The sequence below is a fragment of the Acyrthosiphon pisum genome, chromosome X, assembly GCF_005508785.2.
Source record: "Acyrthosiphon pisum isolate AL4f chromosome X, pea_aphid_22Mar2018_4r6ur, whole genome shotgun sequence".
Classification (NCBI taxonomy): Eukaryota; Metazoa; Arthropoda; class Insecta; order Hemiptera; family Aphididae; genus Acyrthosiphon; species Acyrthosiphon pisum.
Window position 1 is genome coordinate 98,047,426 of NC_042493.1, and position 21,988 is coordinate 98,069,413.

Sequence of the window (21,988 nt, forward strand, 5' to 3'; positions counted from 1 at the left end):
CGATTTCATAATATTCTATATTGAAAAACAATTACACAGGGTTTTATTTTCACGCATTCACTTTAAATTTTAAAACTACAGATATTGTTATTATTATTATTATTATAATATTGTAATAGAACAACGCTCACAGTCTTCTCCCGAGTCTCGACAGAGTAATAATAACTGTATAAATGTATGTAAATTTATGTAATTATATTGAATCAAGTTATAGAAATAAATTATTTTATGTATTTAATAATATACTTAAATTGTGTTTTGATTTTCTACACCGATGTATGATCGTTATTGGTCCAAAATCATTTTATGTGTTCAATAATGTAGAAAGTAAAAAATATTTTACGACTAAAAAGTTCTAATTAAAATATTTTGTGAAAATATTAAATTTCTACAGTTATTCATTTATTGAATACAATAAAAGCCAAATTAATATTGTTGGTAACTGTGGTTTTATGTAAATATTATAGTTTTTCCTTTGTTTCTTGTAAGTTTGGTTCGAATATTAAGAAAAGTAAAAGGATTTATCCAAGTACCTACCACCTATAGGCTATTATAGCCATAACTGGTGTTATTATACCAGAAATTACCTGCTACGATATTGGGGAAAGAAAAAGAAATCTCCAAAACGTGATCCAACCTAAAAGTGTGATTTTTTTTTCCTTTATTAAAAATACACAATCCATACAAATTAACACGATAAGCTGTATGATGATAATGTGGTTACTCATGTGATGTTGTTCGGGGGTTAAAGGCTAACGAGTGAGTTCCTACTTACAAGTTATTTGCTACCCATTATAGTGTCACTAAACTTGGGTTGAGTATTTATTTTATTATTTTTATTTATATTATATGCCATAATTTGAATCGATCTATAATTATAATTATTTGTATTACATCAAATTGTTATTAAACGTTTCTATTGTATGTAAATATTCATACATATTATTTGAATGCTATAAATAAGAATTTTTTTATCATCTTAGATTAAAGAAATCTTCAAATCTATCGGCCTGTATCGACAATAAAATAATCATTTTATTCTTCTAGTTACCTGATTGTATTATAGTAATATTATAATATAGGCTATAGAGTATAGGCACAGTAAATTGTGATAATTTTAAAAATATATGCCTCAATGTACTTATAGTGAATATAATGATTTTTTTTTACGAAGTTTAGTTATAAAGTACCTAATGTATTAACCGGTGCCCATGATATTATTATATTTTTTATAATTATGGATTTATATTGTAGAACAATTTGAGTGTATTAAAATTAAACGCACGTTACAATGATTATATTTTTTTTTTATTTACAATAATTTATTATTAACAGATGGTACATCGAACACTTTTTTATTTCATTCCCTCCAATATAGGTATAACAGTTACAAATCATTATATATTTGGTCAGCACACACAGACGAAACGAATGACCCGTAGATAGCTTATTGTTAACCTTTGTATGTTATACGCGACTCACACAATCACAAACTCCAAAGTCTGTCCGGATGCTTGTTTAATTCGTACCTGTATAATTTATATTATTATAATATTGTAATAGAACAACGCTCACAGTCTTCTCCCGAGTCTCGACAGAGTAATAATAACGACAACAATATTCTCCAGCCCACACAAACGCAATCAACGTGCGAAATGAGTTCTTCGACATTCTACATAACATTTCTATTCGGTATTGCGATGCTGATTTCATGTGGCTACGTAAGTATTAATTATTATTACCAGTGATTAAGCGATGAGTGCAAAAAAATATTTTTACGATCCTAAAGACTGAGTACCTGTATGGTATATTAGGGTTTAAAAATTATAACTCGTAAGATACCTGTTTAGCAAAAGTGTACTAACGAAGACCCACCATTAAAAACAAAATCAGCCCAACACTTAACTTGTTATTTTTTATATTTAAATATTTTGTTATATTGATTGATTAATTGTACCCCCTTAAATAGTATTATATATAACTACCCAATTCCCATAAATAATAAGAGAGTATTTTTATTTTTACCAATGCTTCATAGTTAAAAAGTTTAACTGCTTATTTTTTTAAAACAAAAACCTGGTATATTGATTAAAAAGCAGTTGATACATATTAAAATACATAAGCACAATTTTATTTAAAAATCGATTTTTGACAGCATTTTTCAAATTTCAAATTTCAAATTGAATTTGTAGTTAAAATGTATAACATGTTCAAATTTTATAGCTAAGGATTGAAAACGTATAACAAGGTAGGTTATTCTGTAACCAAAAAACTTCAAAACTATAAAAAAAATGTTCATATTTATTTTGTGTTCAAATTTCAAGGCAATTACATATTAAATAACCAATAATACCGATTATAGTTATTTTGTTGTAATTTTATAATATTAATTCAACTATCCAGCTACCATATTAATAATAAGCAATAATGTATAAATATTATATAAAATATTCACACTGACAAACCGTCACCGCTTATCGTAGCGTTTTTCGTATACAATGATATTATATTATCGAATTCAAATTTAATACCATCCAATTATAGACAGTGACCCACTTACTGTAACGTACTGTATAGCAGAGCAATATCCACTTACCCACCTTTCTAATAATAATTACCTAATATTTTAGTTATTGTTATTATTATTATTATTATTTGTTTGTATGTTTGTGTATACAGGGGACATTTACGACAGAACAAATCGATTATTACGGAAGAGCCTGCAAAGCAAGCGAAGGTAATTATCGTTACCTTGTGCGACATTGTTATATTCGGTTGTGGTGCAAAACGCATTATCTGCGTTATTTCGTTTTTTCCCATGTAACAAATATAATTAAAATAAAAAAAATCATAATGATATAAGAAAAAAAAATCATACACAAAACTGAACAAAAACCTGACAATTGGTTTCATTTATTGTTTACGACACTACAATATTATTATCGTTATTATACCTAATATTGTAAAATATTTGTATAAATATTTTGTTGGAAAGTACCACATTTATGACATTATAATATTTTAAAGCTGCTTCCGGTTGACCAAACGTCCGGATAATCAACGAACGGCATAGCAATATTTTCTTATAATTCTAATGATATTCAACGTCGTGAATCATCATGGTTGAGCGTGCCTATATAATATATACAAATATATAGTGATTATTTGGACATCAAACACTCGTTGAATAGTCTATATTTATTTTAATATTAAAATAATTGTATACAATGAAATGCCAAACAACACAATTTTTTTTATGAACGTATGACATAATAATACTACCTACATGTATAAACTTTAACTATTATTTTATAAATTGTATTAAAAAAAAAAAAAACTCAACGTACTTTGCTTGTTATATTGTCACAGGTGCGAATAATATTAATAATAATAGCATTAATACTTATCAATCGTCGTAATATTATTGCTGGAATTTCATAAAAAAAATTGTACTACGGTATCAGATAGGTACCAGAAAACTAATCTAAATCATTTTTTCTTATTATTTATTAGATGACCTCGTCGTAGTCAAATCCTACAAGGTACCATCTACAGAAACTGGAAAGGTAATAATTGTGAATATTAATCCACCGTGAATTGTAATTATTACTATTTTGTAACATAATTTATTCATAATCGTACTACCTATATGATCATAAATAAAATAATGTGTAGGTATATCATATTATATTGTTAATATATTATTATATATTTATTTTAGCAGTAAAAGTTAAACCTAAAATATTGTAATAATACTATATAATATGAATTCACCAAGCATGCTCACCTAGGTGAATAGATTTCTATGTTTTCCTTTAATTTTCAGAAAAATTATCCGCTAAATAATTTACAGTAGAAAAGTTTTTCATTTGAAAAACAAAAGTATGTATATCCATAGGACACTCCTTAAGTAGTACAAAAATCTCAACAATATTAAAATATGGTCTTTAATTTTTTTAATAATTCTAAAAGTCAAATTTTAAGTAACTGCATAATTGAAGAATAGAAGGGGGTTAGTAATTATTATACTTGGTGAATGTACTGTATATAAAAAAAATCATCTCCCACAATGTCTGAGGGTTATCTTTAATAAAAAATAAAAGTAAGTAAAACTTAGAAACAACATATTACAATACTGAATATTAATAATTACTTATAAGTTATAACAAATTTCATTATTGTTGATATATACAATTAATATTAGTATTCTAACCATGTAAACACACGTGCGTGTACAATGTCGTTTTCTAATAGATACTTATGCAGTTACGATATAGCTGTGCAACACTTTTACTATCGCTTTCTATATTGTATACGGATACGGGATGACCTTAACTAATCATATATATATAGGGCCTTTGAAGTATGTAAGAATCACTTGCACGGCCACCGTCGTACAGTGCGTATACGGTGTGTGTGTGTACAGTCACGTTAAATTGTCCAGTTGTACGTTATTATATATTATACTTATACATAAAAATATTGTCGTGTATATTCATTTATATTAATACTAAAACGGTTAGTCTGCCAAGCTGCACTTTCAACAATTATAATATACAGCTTATCAATTAATTGATCCTGTGTAATATCCTAAAATTCTTCCAATTCAAAACATAGTTTCCGCTCTCGATTTATGGTCTTAAATAAAAGGTGTTCCGGTTTATAACGCTGGACTCCCTCCTGCCCCCTATCGCGCATAAATGTGTGACGAAACGTCTAAAAACAACTAGGTACTTCAAATTTTTGATTCGATTTTTTTTGTTTTATTTGTTTTCAGTGTCTGATGAAATGCATGATCACCAAACTAGGACTGGTAATAATTTATGTGTTTAGTCATGCTCTTAAACGTGTACTCTGTGACTCTAGTTAAAAACTAAATTGTCTTCCATTATAATATACTATGTTGTTTCAGCAGAACGACGATGGTTCGTACAACAAAACTGGCATGGAAGCGGGATTAAAGAAATACTGGTCGGAATGGTCTACGGAGAAGATCGAGGCTATAAACAACAAGTGTTACGAAGAAGGTAATATACTACCACCCTTCTATATCATGTTGCAATTTAGTAATAATATATTAGTCGGTAGTGGACGGAAAACTGTGTGAACGAAATTGTATAAGTCTTTATTAGTGTGGTTTATCAATGTTGTATCGAACATAAATAACAATACCTAACATACCTAGTGAGTCCAACCAAAAGTCAGGAATATCATTTAACAGATCACAAAAGCTATTTTTCCATTTCATTTTCCAGAAAACCTCAAAAGAACTGACGAAAAATAGGTCACATTAAATTCGCAATAAAATGTTCTAGTTTGGTAATATTGTGTTTTCTGTATACCTAGCTAGTTAAAACGTAATAATAATTATTTTTTTTTTGTTATTCACATAGTGGTACCTGTACAATAAAACATTTTATCTTAATTAATGTTTTAAATTTAATGGAAAATAAACAAATAAATATTCCTTAATTTAACACAAACGTATTGTTATTGACTAAACTAAACCATTAAAGCTAGTGTACAACAAAAAGAAAATTCAATAGTTAGGAGTCCTAACTTAGGACGCATTATTAATTCGTTAAGTTATTATTTAATTTCTTTAAAATTTGCACAATAAATGTGTATAATGAGTGATAATTAAAAAAAAAGACGAATTAACCTATTTTTAAGATAATTAAGTTAAGAATTTGTGTTCTTATTAAATTAAATTTTAGTAGTTTTAATAACTACATTGTTTGCAAATTACTAGTGTTTTTTATCATTGTGTTAATTTTTTCAAATAACTTGCTTGCGATCATATATAAGTAACGAGTTAATGAAAAAGTTGAAAGTTAACTCAATTGGATAACTTTCACAGGCTCAATACCTTGACTTTTAAGTCAGTTTCAGTCAGTTTAACATGTTATAAAATCATACGTCATAATATTACTAATTACTATAATCTGCTTGTTTTGCAATGGGCGAATAAGTACGATTTCATAATATTCTATATTGAAAAACAATTACACAGGGTTTTATTTTCACGCATTCACTTTAAATTTTAAAACTACAGATATTGTACGCGTACCTAGACACAGGAACTCTGTTCATCACCACTAATATCGTTCTCATAAAACACAAAAAAATCGTATAGATAATATTTAAGTCTATCTGCCTGTGAAATTTTAGTAGATATGTTTATAATTATAAACATATATTTATATTGATTACAGCTTTACTTGTGCCAAAGGAGGTAGTAGCGACGTGCGATTACTCGTACACTGTGATGGCATGTTTGAACAAGCAAATGGATCTCGACAAGTTAACTTGAAACTCGTAAGCGTTAAATGAATTGCCCACTATTGTTTATTTGTATTGTATATGTATATAGTTTCACAGAAGGCTAAAATTAATATTATACATTTCACTTACAGTAATAGTATAGGGAAAACATTTTCGGACTTTATAAACAGAAATTTCCAAAAAGGTTTGAAGTTTAACAATTTTAATACGAAACCTAAACAATATTTCCATTTTTGATACAGAATTTTTCTTGGAAATGTACTTAGTACTAACATCTCTAGTTTTGGGTTGCACAAAACATTTAAAACAACAATAGTGAGCTATTGGTCCCTTAAACAATATTTAGTGCCCCGACTGATTGTTTATGCAATCCAGCATGGGTATATTATAATATTATATAAGCGATTTATTATTGTTATTCTCATATTCTTGTTTTTCATGTTTCCAGTTGAGTATGTTGAAGAGTGGACCGAGTGGACCGAAAAGATAGTCAAACGTAGCTAGATATTTTTTTTTCATTTTAAAACCCATTTATTACAACAGTTATAATAATTTGAATGCTCAAACACTTTATATTATACAATAACGTATATTTTTTGATATACCTACGATCACCTTGTCACGGTTATATAACGAATAATAAATTGTAAAAACCATTGGAATAACAATAATTATTATAAACCTATATTGTATTGACGTTTTAAAAAAATACTATAATTTAATTGGTTAATTATGATGACGTGGCGTTTTATTTTGTCGTTATAACAATTATTGTTCTTAGAAACAATATATAATATATGTACTCATAATGCTGATATTCGCTTGGAAGTGGAAATACCGTAGATTTTAATTGTTATCCCTCCCTTTTCCCCCTTTTCCTATTTATTATAATTATTTTATTTTCATTTAGCATAGACAGTCTGGTATATTAACGCTGAACTCGGATACGGACGTTTAAAATAGTAAATAATCAAAAACAAATACATTATTAACGGTTATTTATTTATGTAGGATACTATAGTAAAATAGTAAAATAGAAGAATTAAAAAGCAAATACATTAAAAATGATTACAATATTTTTTGATTAGTGATTACACTTTTATGTGGGATAATATTGTAAAATAGTAAAATTAAAAAGCTAATCTATTAAAAACAGTTATCCTAATGAGACATTGTTTGCAATGGCCTCTTAAAAATAATATAATTATATTTTTATCATAATATTAAAGACCAATTTTAGAATTATTTTATCATTATCAATGTATTTCTTTTTTTTTCGGTGGACTTCCACCAGTTAGTAACTTACCCGACACTATTAATTTTCTAACGAATCAAAGAAATAATAACCAAAGTAACTAGTTATCTATTTTAATAATTTACTGATGAAAAAACTTAACTTTTTTCGGTTTATTTAAAATATATAATGCGTCAAGTTAAAATTAAAAATGTTTTTTTGAATTGCTCTAAATAATTTTGCAAATTAAAAACTATTAAGTCCGTAGGTAAATACCTTATATAATTATATTATATTATACGTTATTCGTTGTCAACAGTCAAATATATTGTTATACATCAACATTTTACATTTGTGTTCTGTTGATATAATACGAGCATATCTCCAGATAATATGGTGTGATTCGATTACTTCAGACAGTGTCCACCAGACTTGTCTAGTGGATGCGAATGTAGGATATTTAAAAAACCGAACAAACAACTACATAAATGTTGAAAAATATTTTATACTTTTGAAATAACTATTAAATATAAAATTAAAATTATAAGATACAATTTCAGAATTCATAAGGGACAATTGTCTCGAAGCAATAAAAGTCTTTTTGTTTGATAAAAATATTCAGAGCCGCTTCAATGGCTTTCAAATATTTTAACGGTTCCTTCTCATACGGTATGTTACAAGTAAGTATATGAGATATTGTCACTTCTTATCAAATATAGCTAAATACTTTTTAATCATTATCAAATAGAGTGTGCGTATTTTAACCTGCTAATAATATTGACACGTATCCGACCGAAAACACAAATAAAAAAAATGATCGTTATATCGTTCGTTGTCGGTTCTAATATGTATTTAATAATAGTAAAAATGACGACTGAATCAGCCACAACTAGATAATAGATTCATTATGATAACTCCACTCTGGCATAGCTATAAAACAGATAAGTTGTTGTGCACATGTGTGATTTAAAAATATCGAAAATGTTGGCTTTTAAACGTTAAAAAATAGTGCTTGTATTTGACGTCGTAATGAAATATTCACCTACGCCGAATTTGTTTACTGATAACAGCAAGGAGCTTACCACCGAATAAAGTATAGACCGTGTACCGAAATTGCCTACATAAAGCGCCATATTACGGATATTATACATAATATTATTGATTTTAAGGTTCTAAATTTAAAATATATCACTTGAAAACATTTTTAAATTAAATCTTGAAAAATATTGTCTTATGTGTTTCCAAATATGGTCATAATTAGTGCGTTGATGTCTGTAAATTTATGTAATTATATTGAATCAAGTTATAGAAATAAATTATTTTATGTATTTAATAATATACTTAAATTGTGTTTTGATTTTCTACACCGATGTATGATCGTTATTGGTCCAAAATCATTTTATGTATTCAATAATGTAGAAAGTAAAAAATATTATACGACTAAAAAGTTCTAATTTAAATATTTTGTGAAAATATTAAATTTTTACAGTTATTCATTTATTGAATACAATAAAAGCCAAATTAATATTGTTGAAAACTGTGGTTTTATGTAAATATTATAGTTTTCCATTGTTTCTTGTAAGTTTGGTTCGAATATTAAGAAAAGTAAAAGGGTTTATCCAAGTACCTACCACCTATAGGCTATTATAGCCATAACTGGTGTTATTATACCAGAAATTACCTGCTACGATATTGGGGAAAGAAAAAGAAATCTCCAAAACAAGATCCAACCTAAAAGTGTGATTTTTTTCCTTTATTAAAAATACACAATCCATACAAATTAACACGATAAGCGGTATGATGATAATATGGTTACTCATGTGATGTTGTTCGGGGGTTAAAGGCTAACGAGTGAGTTCCTACTTACGAGTTATTTGCTCCCCATTATAGTGTCACTAAACTTGGGTTGAGTATTTATTTTATTATTTTTATTTATATTATATGCCATAATTTGAATCGATCTATAATTATAATTATTTGTATTACATCAAATTGTTATTAAACGTTTCTATTGTATGTAAATATTCATACATATTATTTGAATGCTATAAATAAGAATTTTTTTATCATATTAGATTATAGAAATCTTCAAATCTATCGGCCTGTATCGACAATAAAATAATCATTTTATTCGTCTAGTTACCTGATAGTATTATAGTAATATTATAATATAGGCTATAGAGTATAGGCACAGTAAATTGTGATCATTTTAAAAATATATGCCTCAATGTACTTATAGTGAATATAATGATTTTTTTTTTACGAAGTTTAGTTATAAAATACCTAATGTATTAACCGGCGCCCATGATATTATTATATTTTTTATAATAAATTATGGATTTATATTGTAGAACAATTTAAGTGTATTAAGATTAAACGCACGTTACAATGATTATATTTTTTTTTTTTATTTACAATAATTTATTATTAACAGACGGTACATCGAACACTTTTTTATTTCATTCCCTCCAATATAGGTATAACGGTTACAAATCATTATACATTTGGTCAGCACACACAGACGAAACGAATGACCCGTAGATAGCTTATTGTCAACCTTTGTATGTTATACACGACTCACACAATCACAAACTCCAAAGTCTGTCCGGATGCTTGTTCAATTCGTACCTGTATGAAAAGCTATAAAATAAATAGCTTCAGGTAAGTATACAAAATATATCTGGATGATGTGACAGATAGGTACAACGTAACAATTATAACGATCAATTGTTAAGTTGTGAGGTACATAATTGACAGCTACAGACTACACAACAGAGTGATTATTCCTACTTGATTGTTTTTTTTTGTTTCAATAAAGGTATGTTGGTAAATAATTTTTCCACGTCTAACAATTTTGATCATTTAATACAAGGTTCCTCGCATAACTCAAAAGTTCTTCTTATATCAGTTGAAAAGAACGAAAATACAAACTCAAAGCTTTTTAATAAACTAATGATAATTTACTACCTAACATTATTTTTTCATATTAATATTTAAATAAAAAACAAAAAGTTTTAAGATAGTCTATGACTTAATGACTTATTTGTTATGACTATTAAATATAATTTGATAAAATGGTCTATTTACGCGGTTTCAAATTCTTATGAGCTTAAACACGCTATGTGGTTTTTTGTTTTTAAAAAATAAGCATTTAAACTTTTTAACTACGAAGCATTGGTAAAAATAAAAATATTCTCTTATTATTTATGGGTATTGGGTAGTGAATATAATACTATATAATACTATTTAATCAATCAATAAAAAAATATATTTAAAATTATTTGTTGTCGTTATTATTACTCTGTCGAGATTCGGGAAAAGACTGTGCGCGTTGTTCTATTACAATATTATAATAATATACATTATACAGGTACGAGCTTCCGGACAGACTTTGGAGTTTGTGATTGTGTGAGTCGTGTTTAACATACAAAGGTTAACAATAATCTATCTACGGGTCATTCGTTTCGTCTGTGAGTGCTGACCAAAATATATAATGATTTGTAACTTTTATAGGAGGGAATGAAACAAAAAAAATGTTCGATGTACCGTCTGTCAATAATAAATTATTGTAAATAAAAAAAATATGATCATTGTAACGTGCATTTAATTTTAATACACTCAAATTGTTCTACAATATAGATCATATTATTATCAAAAAAAAAAATCAGACGTTAAATCTCAATGTTTTTTTTTTTTGAACCCGAGATCAATAGCTACAGTTATCAATATTTTTTTACCTACCTATTATATTAGCATTTTATACTTGGTGTAAAAATTGTCCGAATATAACAAGTAGAAACTACTAATATTAAATGTATTTTATACTAGCTGGTTCCATGCACTTCATTGCCCATTAAAAATACCAACTCTATATATTATGATTTATGAATAATATGTTTAAAAAAGCAGGCAAGTGAATGTCGTTCTGCTGTACAGTAGGTTACAAGGTGCACGGCCGGTTTCCACCAAAAGTGTACCATTCCCTTTTCCACCAAGTCATAAATGTTACGATTCCCATTTGTACCATCTTGATCCAATTTGCTAAAATATAAGGTAAAAATATGTTGAAATCTAAAATATTTTAATAGCTTTAAAACCGATGGCAACAATATTTTGTAAACAAACATTTCCATCGGAAATCTCAAAATCCCTGTTTCAGCACCTCCGAGGTTGGTTTTCTCCTTTTCTAAATTAGCCTATCTGCCACCCAGAGGTCTAATCTATCTCGGTACAAATTTTCATCAACATCGGTCAAGCCGTTTAGGAATGCATAAAGGACACCCAGACAAACAGTCGGACAAACATTAATTTATATTTATACACTAGTTGATCCCGTGCACTTCGTTGCTCGTTAAATGTACTAACTCTATATGACTCAGACTTTGTTTAATTCGTTATTTAATATTCGGTGTATGGTGTTCAAAATGTATCTTAAGTTTTCCGTTTCCCGGAATAAAAATTCTGCTTCGCAACAGTATTTTATCCTAACCTAACATAACCGTACTAATAATATCAGATGAATAAAAAAAAACCAAATGACACTGTTGCGCCACTTCATGTTGTTTTTTTTACATCGTGTGTGTTTTTGTAAGGCGAGAGAGATGTGATGCTTGAAGGAATTAATATTTTTGGTTTTTAATAGGTACCAACTATTGGTCCGTATGCTTATCTTTCCTGTTAATATTATATTAAGTTTTGAACGTATTTGTGATTTTTTGTTATTTTGATTTAGGTATATGCTTATTCGTGCGTCCTAGTTTTTTGATTCATTGGTCAACGTGGATTCATTTGAGTGGTGCTTGAAGTAAGGAGTGAGTTCTGTGCAGTGAGGGATGCGATGCATAAAGTATTTATAAGTTACGTATGTTTATCAAGTTACCCATTGGTTGACGATATTCGTTTGAATGACAATTGAATTAGGGTATATGTTTTTTTTTATGGCAAGGTATGTTATGCTTAAAGGTGTTATAAGTAATTAAGATTGTAAGTTAATATTTTTGACTTTTAATACTTGGTCCGTATACTTGTTTTTCTTGTTGATATTCGTAGTGTGATTTTTTTCCTTTATTAAAAATACACAATCCATACAAATTAACACGATAAGCGGTATGATGATAATATGGTTACTCATGTGATGTTGTTCGGGGGTTAAAGGCTAACGAGTGAGTTCCTACTTACGAGTTATTTGCTACCCATTATAGTGTCACTAAACTTGGGTTGAGTATTTATTTTATTATTTTTATTTATATTATATGCCATAATTTGAATCGATCTATAATTATAATTATTTGTATTACATCAAATTGTTATTAAACGTTTCTATTGTATGTAAATATTCATACATATTATTTGAATGCTATAAATAAGAATTTTTTTATCATATTAGATTATAGAAATCTTCAAATCTATCGGCCTGTATCGACAATAAAATAATCATTTTATTCGTCTAGTTACCTGATAGTATTATAGTAATATTATAATATAGGCTATAGAGTATAGGCACAGTAAATTGTGATCATTTTAAAAAATATATGCCTCAATGTACTTATAGTGAATATAATGATTTTTTTTTTACGAAGTTTAGTTATAAAATACCTAATGTATTAACCGGCGCCCATGATATTATTATATTTTTTATAATTATGGATTTATATTGTAGAACAATTTAAGTGTATTAAGATTAAACGCACGTTACAATGATTATATATTTTTTTTTTATTTACAATAATTTATTATTAACAGACGGTACATCGAACACTTTTTTATTTCATTCCCTCCAATATAGGTATAACGGTTACAAATCATTATACATTTGGTCAGCACACACAAACGAAACGAATGACCCGTAGATAGCTTATTGTCAACCTTTGTATGTTATACACGACTCACACAATCACAAACTCCAAAGTCTGTCCGGATGCTTGTTCAATTCGTACCTGTATAATTTATATTATTATAATATTGTAATAGAACAACGCTCACAGTCTTCTCCCGAGTCTCGACAGAGTAATAATAACGACAACAATTCTCCAGCCCACACAAACGCAATCAACGTGCGAAATGAGTTCTTCGACATTCTACATAACATTTCTATTCGGTATTGCGATGCTGATTTCATGTGGCTACGTAAGTATTAATTATTATTACCAGTGATTAAGCGATGAGTGCAAAAAAATATTTTTACGATCCTAAAGACTGAGCACCTGTATGGTATATTAGGGTTTAAAAATTATAACTCGTAAGATACCTGTTTAGCAAAAGTGGACAAACGAAGACCCACTATTAAAAACAAAATCGGCCCAACACTTAACTAGTTATTTTTTATATTTAAATATTTTGTTTTATTGATTGATTAATTGTACCCCCTTAAATAGTATTATATATAACTAACCAATACCCATAAATAATAAGAGAATATTTTTATTTTTACCAATGCTTCATAGTTAAAAAGTTTAACTGCTTATTTTTTTAAAACAAAAACCTGGTATATTGATTAAAAAGCAGTTGATACATATTAAAATACATAAGCACAATTTTATTTAAAAATCGATTTTTGACAACATTTTTCAAATTTCAAATTTCAAATTGAATTTGTAGTTAAAATGTATAACATGTTCAAATTTTATAGCTAAGGATTGAAAACGTATAACAAGGTTCCATGCATGTAGGTTATTCTGTAACCAAAAAACTTCAAAACTATAAAAAAAATGTTCATATTTATTTTGTGTTCAAATTTCAAGGCAATAACATATTAAATAACCAATAATACCGATTTTAGTTATTTTGTTGTAATTTTATAATATTAATTAAACTATCCAGCTACCATATTAATAATAAGCAATAATAATATAAATATTATATAAAATATTCACACTGACAAACCGTCACCGCTTATCGTAGCGTTTTTCGTATACAATGATATTATATTATTGAATTCAAATTTAATACCATCCAATTATAGACAGTGACCCACTTACTGTAACGTACTCTATAGCAGAGCAATGTCCACTTACCCACCTTTCTAATAATAATTACCTAATGTTTTAGTTATTGTTATTATTATTATTATTATTTGTTTGTATGTTTGTGTATACAGGGGACATTTACGACAGAACAAATCGATTATTACGGAAGAGCCTGCAAAGCTAGCGAAGGTAATTATCGTTTCCTTGTGCGACATTGTTATATTCGGTTGTGGTGCAAAACGCATTATCTGCGTTATTTCGTTTTTTCCCATGTAACAAATATAATTAAAATAAAAAAAATCATAATGATATAAGAAAAAAAAAAATCATACACAAAACTGAACAAAAACCTGACAATTGGGTTCATTTATCGTTTACGACACTACAATATTATTATCGTTATTATACCTAATATTGTAAAATATTTTTATAAATATTTTGTTGGAAAGTAGCACATTTATGACATTATAATATTTTAAAACTGCTTCCGGTTGACCAAACGTCCGGATAATCAACGAACGGCATAGCAATATTTTCTTATAATTCTAATGATATTCAACGTCGTGAATCATCATGGTTGAGCGTGCCTATATATATACAAATATATAGTGATTATTCGGACATCAAACACTCGTTGAATAGTCTATATTTATTTTAATATTAAAATAATTGTATACAATGAAATTCCAAACAACACAATTTTTTTTTATGAACGTATGACATAATAATACTACATATATAAACTTTAACCATTATTTTATAAATTGTATTAAAAAAAAAAAAAACTCAACGTAGGTACCTACTTTGCTTGTTATATTGTCACAGGTGCGAATAATATTAATAATAATAGCATTAATACTTATCAACTATATTGTGATACAACAAATTACTCATGAGTATACTAAGTTTCGTAGAACAATGTCGATATTGTATATTTATATTTTACTATAGGTATTATGCGTTTGGCGTTAGATATTATTCGTCGTAGTATTATTGCTGGAATTTCATAAAAAAAAATTGTACCACGGTATCAGATAGGTACCAGAAGACTAATCTAAATCATTTTTTCTTATTATTTATTAGATGACCTCGTCGTAGTCAAATCCTACAAGGTACCATCTACAGAAACTGGAAAGGTAATAATTGTGAATATTAATCCACCGTGAATTGTAATAATTACTATTTTGTAACATAATTTATTCATAATTGTACTACCTATATGATCATAAATAAAATAATGTGTAGGTATATCATATTATATTGTTAATATATTATTATAAATTTATTTTAGCAGTAAAAGTTAAACCTAAAATATTGTAATAATACTATATAGTATGAATTCACCAAGCATGCTCACCTAGGTGAATAGATTTCTATGTTTTCCTTGAATTTTCAGAAAAATTATCCGCTAAATAATTTACAGTAGAAAAGTTTTTCATTTGAAAAACAAAAGTATGTATATCCATAGGGCACTCCTTAAGTAGTACAAAAATCTCAACAATATTAAAATATGGTCTTTAATTTTTTTAATAATTCTAAAAGTCAAATTTTAAGTAACTGCATTATTGAAGAATAGAAGGGGGTTAGTAATTATTATACTTGGTGAATGTACTGTATATAAAAAAAAATCATCTCCCACAATGTCTGAGGGTTATCTTTAATAAAAAATAAAAGTAAGTAAAACTTATAAACAACATATTACAATACTGAATAGTAATAATTACTTATAAGTTATGACAAATTTCATTATAATATACGGTTTATCAATTAATTGATCCTGTGTAATATCCTAAAATTCTTCCAATTCAAAACATAGTTTCCGCTCTCGATTTATGGTCTTAAATAAGAGGTGTTCCGGTTTATAACGCTGGACTCCCTCCTGCCACCTATCGCGCATAAATGTGTGACGAAACGTCTAAAAACAACTAGGTTTTTGATTCGATTTTTTTTGTTTTATTTGTTTTCAGTGTCTGATGAAATGCATGATCACCAAACTAGGACTGGTAATAATTTATGTGTTTAGTCATGCTCTTAAACGTGTACTCTGTGACTCTAGTTAAAAACTAAATTGTCTTCCATTATAATATACTATGTTGTTTCAGCTGAACGACGATGGTTCGTACAACAAAACTGGCATGGAAGCGGGATTAAAGAAATACTGGTCGGAATGGTCTACGGAGAAGATCGAGGCTATAAACAACAAGTGTTACGAAGAAGGTAATATACTACCACCCTTCTATATCATGTTGCAATTTAGTAATAATATATTAGTCGGTAGTGGACGGAAAACTGTGTGAACGAAATTGTATAAGTCTTTATTAGTGTGGTTTATCAATGTTGTATCGAACATAAATAACAATACCTAACATACCTAGTGAGTCCAACCAAAAGTCAGGAATATCATTTAACAGATCACAAAAGCTATTTTTCCATTTCATTTTCCAGAAAACCTCAAAAGAACTGACGAAAAATAGGTCACATTAAATTCGCAATAAAATGTTCTAGTTTGGTAATATTGTGTTTTCTGTATACCTAGCTAGTTAAAACGTAATAATAATTATTTTTTTTTTGTTATTCACATAGTGGTACCTGTACAATAAAACATTTTATCTTAATTAATGTTTTAAATTTAATGGAAAATAAACAAATAAATATTCCTTAATTTAACACAAACGTATTGTTATTGACTAAACTAAACCATTAAAGCTAGTGTACAACAAAAAGAAAATTCAATAGTTAGGACGCATTATTAATTCGTTAAGTTATTATTTAATTTCTTTAAAATTTGCACAATAACTGTGTATAATGAGTGATAATTAAAAAAAAGACAAATTAACCTATTTTTAAGATAATTAAGTTAAGAATTTGTCTTCTTATTAAATTAAATTTTAGTAGTTTTAATAACTACATTGTTTGCAAATTACTAGTGTTTTTTATCATTGTGTTAATTTTTTCAAATAACTTGTTTGCGATCATATATAAGTAACGAGTTAATGAAAAAGTTGAAAGTTAACTCAATTGGATAACTTTCACAGACTCAATACCTTGACTTTAAAGTCAGTTTCAGTCAGTTTAACATGTTATAAAATCATACGTCATAATATTACTAATTACTATAATCTGCTTGTTTTGCAATGGGCGAATAAGTACGATTTCATAATATTCTATATTGAAAAACAATTACACAGGGTTTTATTTTCACGCATTCACTTTAAATTTTAAAACTACAGATATTGTACGCGTACCTAGACACAGGAACTCTGTTCATCACCACTAATATCGTTCTCATAAAACACAAAAAAATCGTATAGATATTTAAGTCTATCTGCCTGTGAAATTTTAGTAGATATGTTTATAATTATAAACATATATTTATATTGATTACAGCTTTACTTGTGTCAAAGGAGGTAGTAGCGACGTGCGATTACTCGTACACTGTGATGGCATGTTTGAACAAGCAAATGGATCTCGACAAGTTAACTTGAAACTCGTAAGCGTTAAATGAATTGCCCACTATTGTTTATTTGTATTGTATATGTATATAGTTTCACAGAAGGCTAAAATTAATATTATACATTTCACTTACAGTAATAGTATAGGGAAAAAATTTTCGGACTTTATAAACAGAAATTTCCAAAAAGGTTTGAAGTTTAACAATTTTAATACGAAACCTAAACAATATTTCCATTTTTGATACAGAATTTTTCTTGGAAATGTACTTAGTACTAACATCTCTAGTTTTGGGTTGCACAAAACATTTAAAACAACAATAGTGAGCTATTGGTCCCTTAAACAATATTTAGTGCCCCGACTGATTGTTTATGCAATCCAGCATGGGTATATTATAATATTATATAAGCGATTTATTATTGTTATTCTCATATTCTTGTTTTTCATGTTTCCAGTTGAGTATGTTGAAGAGTGGACCGAGTGGACCGAAAAGATAGTCAAACGTAGCTAGATATTTTTTTTTTCATTTTAAAACCCATTTATTACAACAGTTATAATAATTTGAATACTCAAACACTTTATATTATACAATAACGTATATTTTTTGATATATCTACGATCACCTTGTCACGGTTATGTAACGAATAATAAATTGTAAAAACCATTGGAAAAACAATAATTATTATAAACCTATATTGTATTGACGTTTTAAAAAAATACTATAATTTTATTGGTTAATTATGATGACGTGGCGTTTTATTTTGTCGTTATAACAATTATTGTTCTTAGAAACAATATAATATATGTACTCATAATGCTGATATTCGCTTGGAAGTGGAAATACCGTAGATTTTAATTGTTATCCCTCCCTTTTCCCCCTTTTCCTATTTATTATAATTATTTTAATTTCATTTAGCATAGACAGTCTGGTATATTAACGCTGAACTCGGATACGGACGTTTAAAATAGTAAATAATCAAAAACAAATACATTATTAACGGTTATTTATTTATGTAGGATACTATAGTAAAATAGTAAAATAGAAGAATTAAAAAGCAAATACATTAAAAATGATTACAATATTTTTTGATTAGTGATTACACATTTATGTGGGATAATATTTTAAAATAGTAAAATTAAAAAGCTAATTTATTAAAAACAGTTATCCTAATGAGACATTGTTTGCAATGGCCTCTTAAAAATAATATAATTATATTTTTATCATAATATTAAAGACCAATTTTAGAATTATTTTATCATTATCAATGTATTTCTTTTTTTTTCGGTGGACTTCCACCAGTTAGTAACTTACCCGACACTATTAATTTTCTAACGAATCAAAGAAATAATAACCAAAGTAACTAGTTATCTATTTTAATAATTTACTGATGAAAAAACTTAACTTTTTTCGGTTTATTTAAATATAATGCGTCAAGTTAAAATTAAAAATGTTTTTTTGAATTGCTCTAAATAATTTTGCAAATTAAAAACTATTAAGTCCGTAGGTAAATACCTTATATAATTATATTATATTATACGTTATTCGTTGTCAACAGTCAAATATATTGTTATACATCAACATTTTACATTTGTGTTCTGTTGATATAATACGAGCATATCTCCAGATAATATGGTGTGATTCGATTACTTCAGACAGTGTCCACCAGACTTGTCTAGTGGATGCGAATGTAGGATATTTAAAAAACCGAACAAACAACTACATAAATGTTGAAAAATATTTTATACTTTTGAAATAACTATTAAATATAAAATTAAAATTATAAGATACAATTTCAGAATTCATAAGGGACAATTGTCTCGAAGCAATAAAAGTCTTTTTGTTTGATAAAAATATTCAGAGCCGCTTCAATGGCTTTCAAATATTTTAACGGTTCCTTCTCATACGGTATGTTACAAGTAAGTATATGAGATATTGTCACTTCTTATCAAATATAGCTAAATACTTTTTAATCATTATCAAATAGAGTGTGCGTATTTTAACCTGCTAATAATATTGACACGTATCCGACCGAAAACACAAATAAAAAAAATGATCGTTATATCGTTCGTTGTCGGTTCTAATATGTATTTAATAATAGTAAAAATGACGACTGAATCAGCCACAACTAGATAATAGATTCATTATGATAACTCCACTCTGGCATAGCTATAAAACAGATAAGTTGTTGTGCACATGTGTGATTTAAAAATATCGAAAATGTTGGCTTTTAAACGTTAAAAAATAGTGCTTGTAGTGGACGTCGTAATGAAATATTCACCTACGCCGAATTTGTTTACTGATAACAGCAAGGAGCTTACCACCGAATAAAGTATAGACCGTGTACCGAAATTGCCTACATAAAGCGCCATATTACGGATATTATACATAATATTATTGATTTTAAGGTTCTAAATTTAAAATATATCACTTGAAAACATTTTTAAATTAAATCTTGAAAAATATTGTCTTATGTGTTTCCAAATATGGTCATAATTAGTGCGTTGATGTCTGTAAATTTATGTAATTATATTGAATCAAGTTATAGAAATAAATTATTTTATGTATTTAATAATATACTTAAATTGTGTTTTGATTTTCTACACCGATGTATGATCGTTATTGGTCCAAAATCATTTTATGTATTCAATAATGTAGAAAGTAAAAAATATTATACGACTAAAAAGTTCTAATTTAAATATTTTGTGAAAATATTAAATTTTTACAGTTATTCATTTATTGAATACAATAAAAGCCAAATTAATATTGTTGGAAACTGTGGTTTTATGTAAATATTATAGTTTTTCCTTTGTTTCTTGTAAGTTTGGTTCGAATATTAAGAAAAGTAAAAGGATTTATCCAAGTACCTACCACCTATAGGCTATTATAGCCATAACTGGTGTTATTATACCAGAAATTACCTGCTACGATATTGGGGAAAGAAAAAGAAATCTCCAAAACGTGATCCAACCTAAAAGTGTGATTTTTTTTTCCTTTATTAAAAATACACAATCCATACAAATTAACACGATAAGCTGTATGATGATAATATGGTTACTCATGTGATGTTGTTCAGGGGTTAAAGGCCAACGAGTGAGTTCCTACTTACAAGTTATTTGCTACCCATTATAGTGTATATATATATATTTGGTCAGCACACACAGACGAAACGAATGACCCGTAGATAGCTTATTGTTAACCTTTGTATGTTATACGCGACTCACACAATCACAAACTCCAAAGTCTGTCCGGATGCTTGTTCAATTGGTACCTACATACTGTATATTATTATAATATTGTAATAAAACAATTCGCACAGTCTTCTCCGGAGTCTCGACAGAGTAATAATAACGACAACAATTCTCCAGCTCACTCAAACGCAATCAACGTGCAAAATGAGTTCGTCGACGTTCTACTTAACATTTCTATTCGGTATTGCGATGCTGATTTCATGTGGCTACGTAAGTATTAATTATTATTACCAGTGATTAAGCGATGAGTGCAAAAAAATATTTTTACGATCCTAAAGACTGAGTACCTGTATGGTATATTAGGGTTTAAAAATTATAACTCGTAAGATACCTGTTTAGCAAAAGTGTACTAACGAAGACCCACCATTAAAAACAAAATCGGCCCAACACTTAACTTGTTATTTTTTATATTTAAATATTTTGTTATATTGATTGATTAATTGTACCCCCTTAAATAGTATTATATATAACTACCCAATTCCCATAAATAATAAGAGAGTATTTTTATTTTTACCAATGCTTCATAGTTAAAAAGTTTAACTGCTTATTTTTTTAAAACAAAAACCTGGTATATTGATTAAAAAGCAGTTGATACATATTAAAATACATAAGCACAATTTTATTTAAAAATCGATTTTTGACAACATTTTTCGAATTTCAAATTTCAAATTGAATTTGTAGTTAAAATGTATAACATGTTCAAATTTTATAGCTAAGGATTGAAAACGTATAACAAGGTAGGTTATTCTGTAACCAAAAAACTTCAAAACTATAAAAAAAATGTTCATATTTATTTTGTGTTCAA

At 27.5% G+C, this 21,988-nt stretch overlaps 2 protein-coding genes across 2 annotated transcripts; both read left to right on the forward strand.

The window, feature by feature from the left end:
* The first annotated feature begins 1,505 nt into the window (after positions 1-1,505).
* Positions 1,506-7,304, forward strand: LOC100575228. The gene is made up of 7 exons (XM_003245295.4): positions 1,506-1,721; positions 2,680-2,737; positions 3,514-3,566; positions 4,778-4,813; positions 4,913-5,027; positions 6,216-6,318; positions 6,734-7,304. The coding sequence occupies exons 1-6, from the start codon at positions 1,656-1,658 to the stop codon at positions 6,311-6,313; spliced, it is 426 nt and encodes a 141-aa protein (XP_003245343.1). The 5' UTR covers positions 1,506-1,655; the 3' UTR covers positions 6,314-6,318; positions 6,734-7,304.
* A 6,275-nt stretch (positions 7,305-13,579) lies between these two features.
* On the forward strand, positions 13,580-18,469 carry LOC100575568. The gene is made up of 7 exons (XM_016805416.2): positions 13,580-13,645; positions 14,616-14,673; positions 15,568-15,620; positions 16,452-16,487; positions 16,587-16,701; positions 17,872-17,974; positions 18,390-18,469. The coding sequence occupies exons 1-6, from the start codon at positions 13,580-13,582 to the stop codon at positions 17,967-17,969; spliced, it is 426 nt and encodes a 141-aa protein (XP_016660905.1). The 3' UTR covers positions 17,970-17,974; positions 18,390-18,469.
* The last annotated feature ends 3,519 nt before the right edge of the window (positions 18,470-21,988 follow it).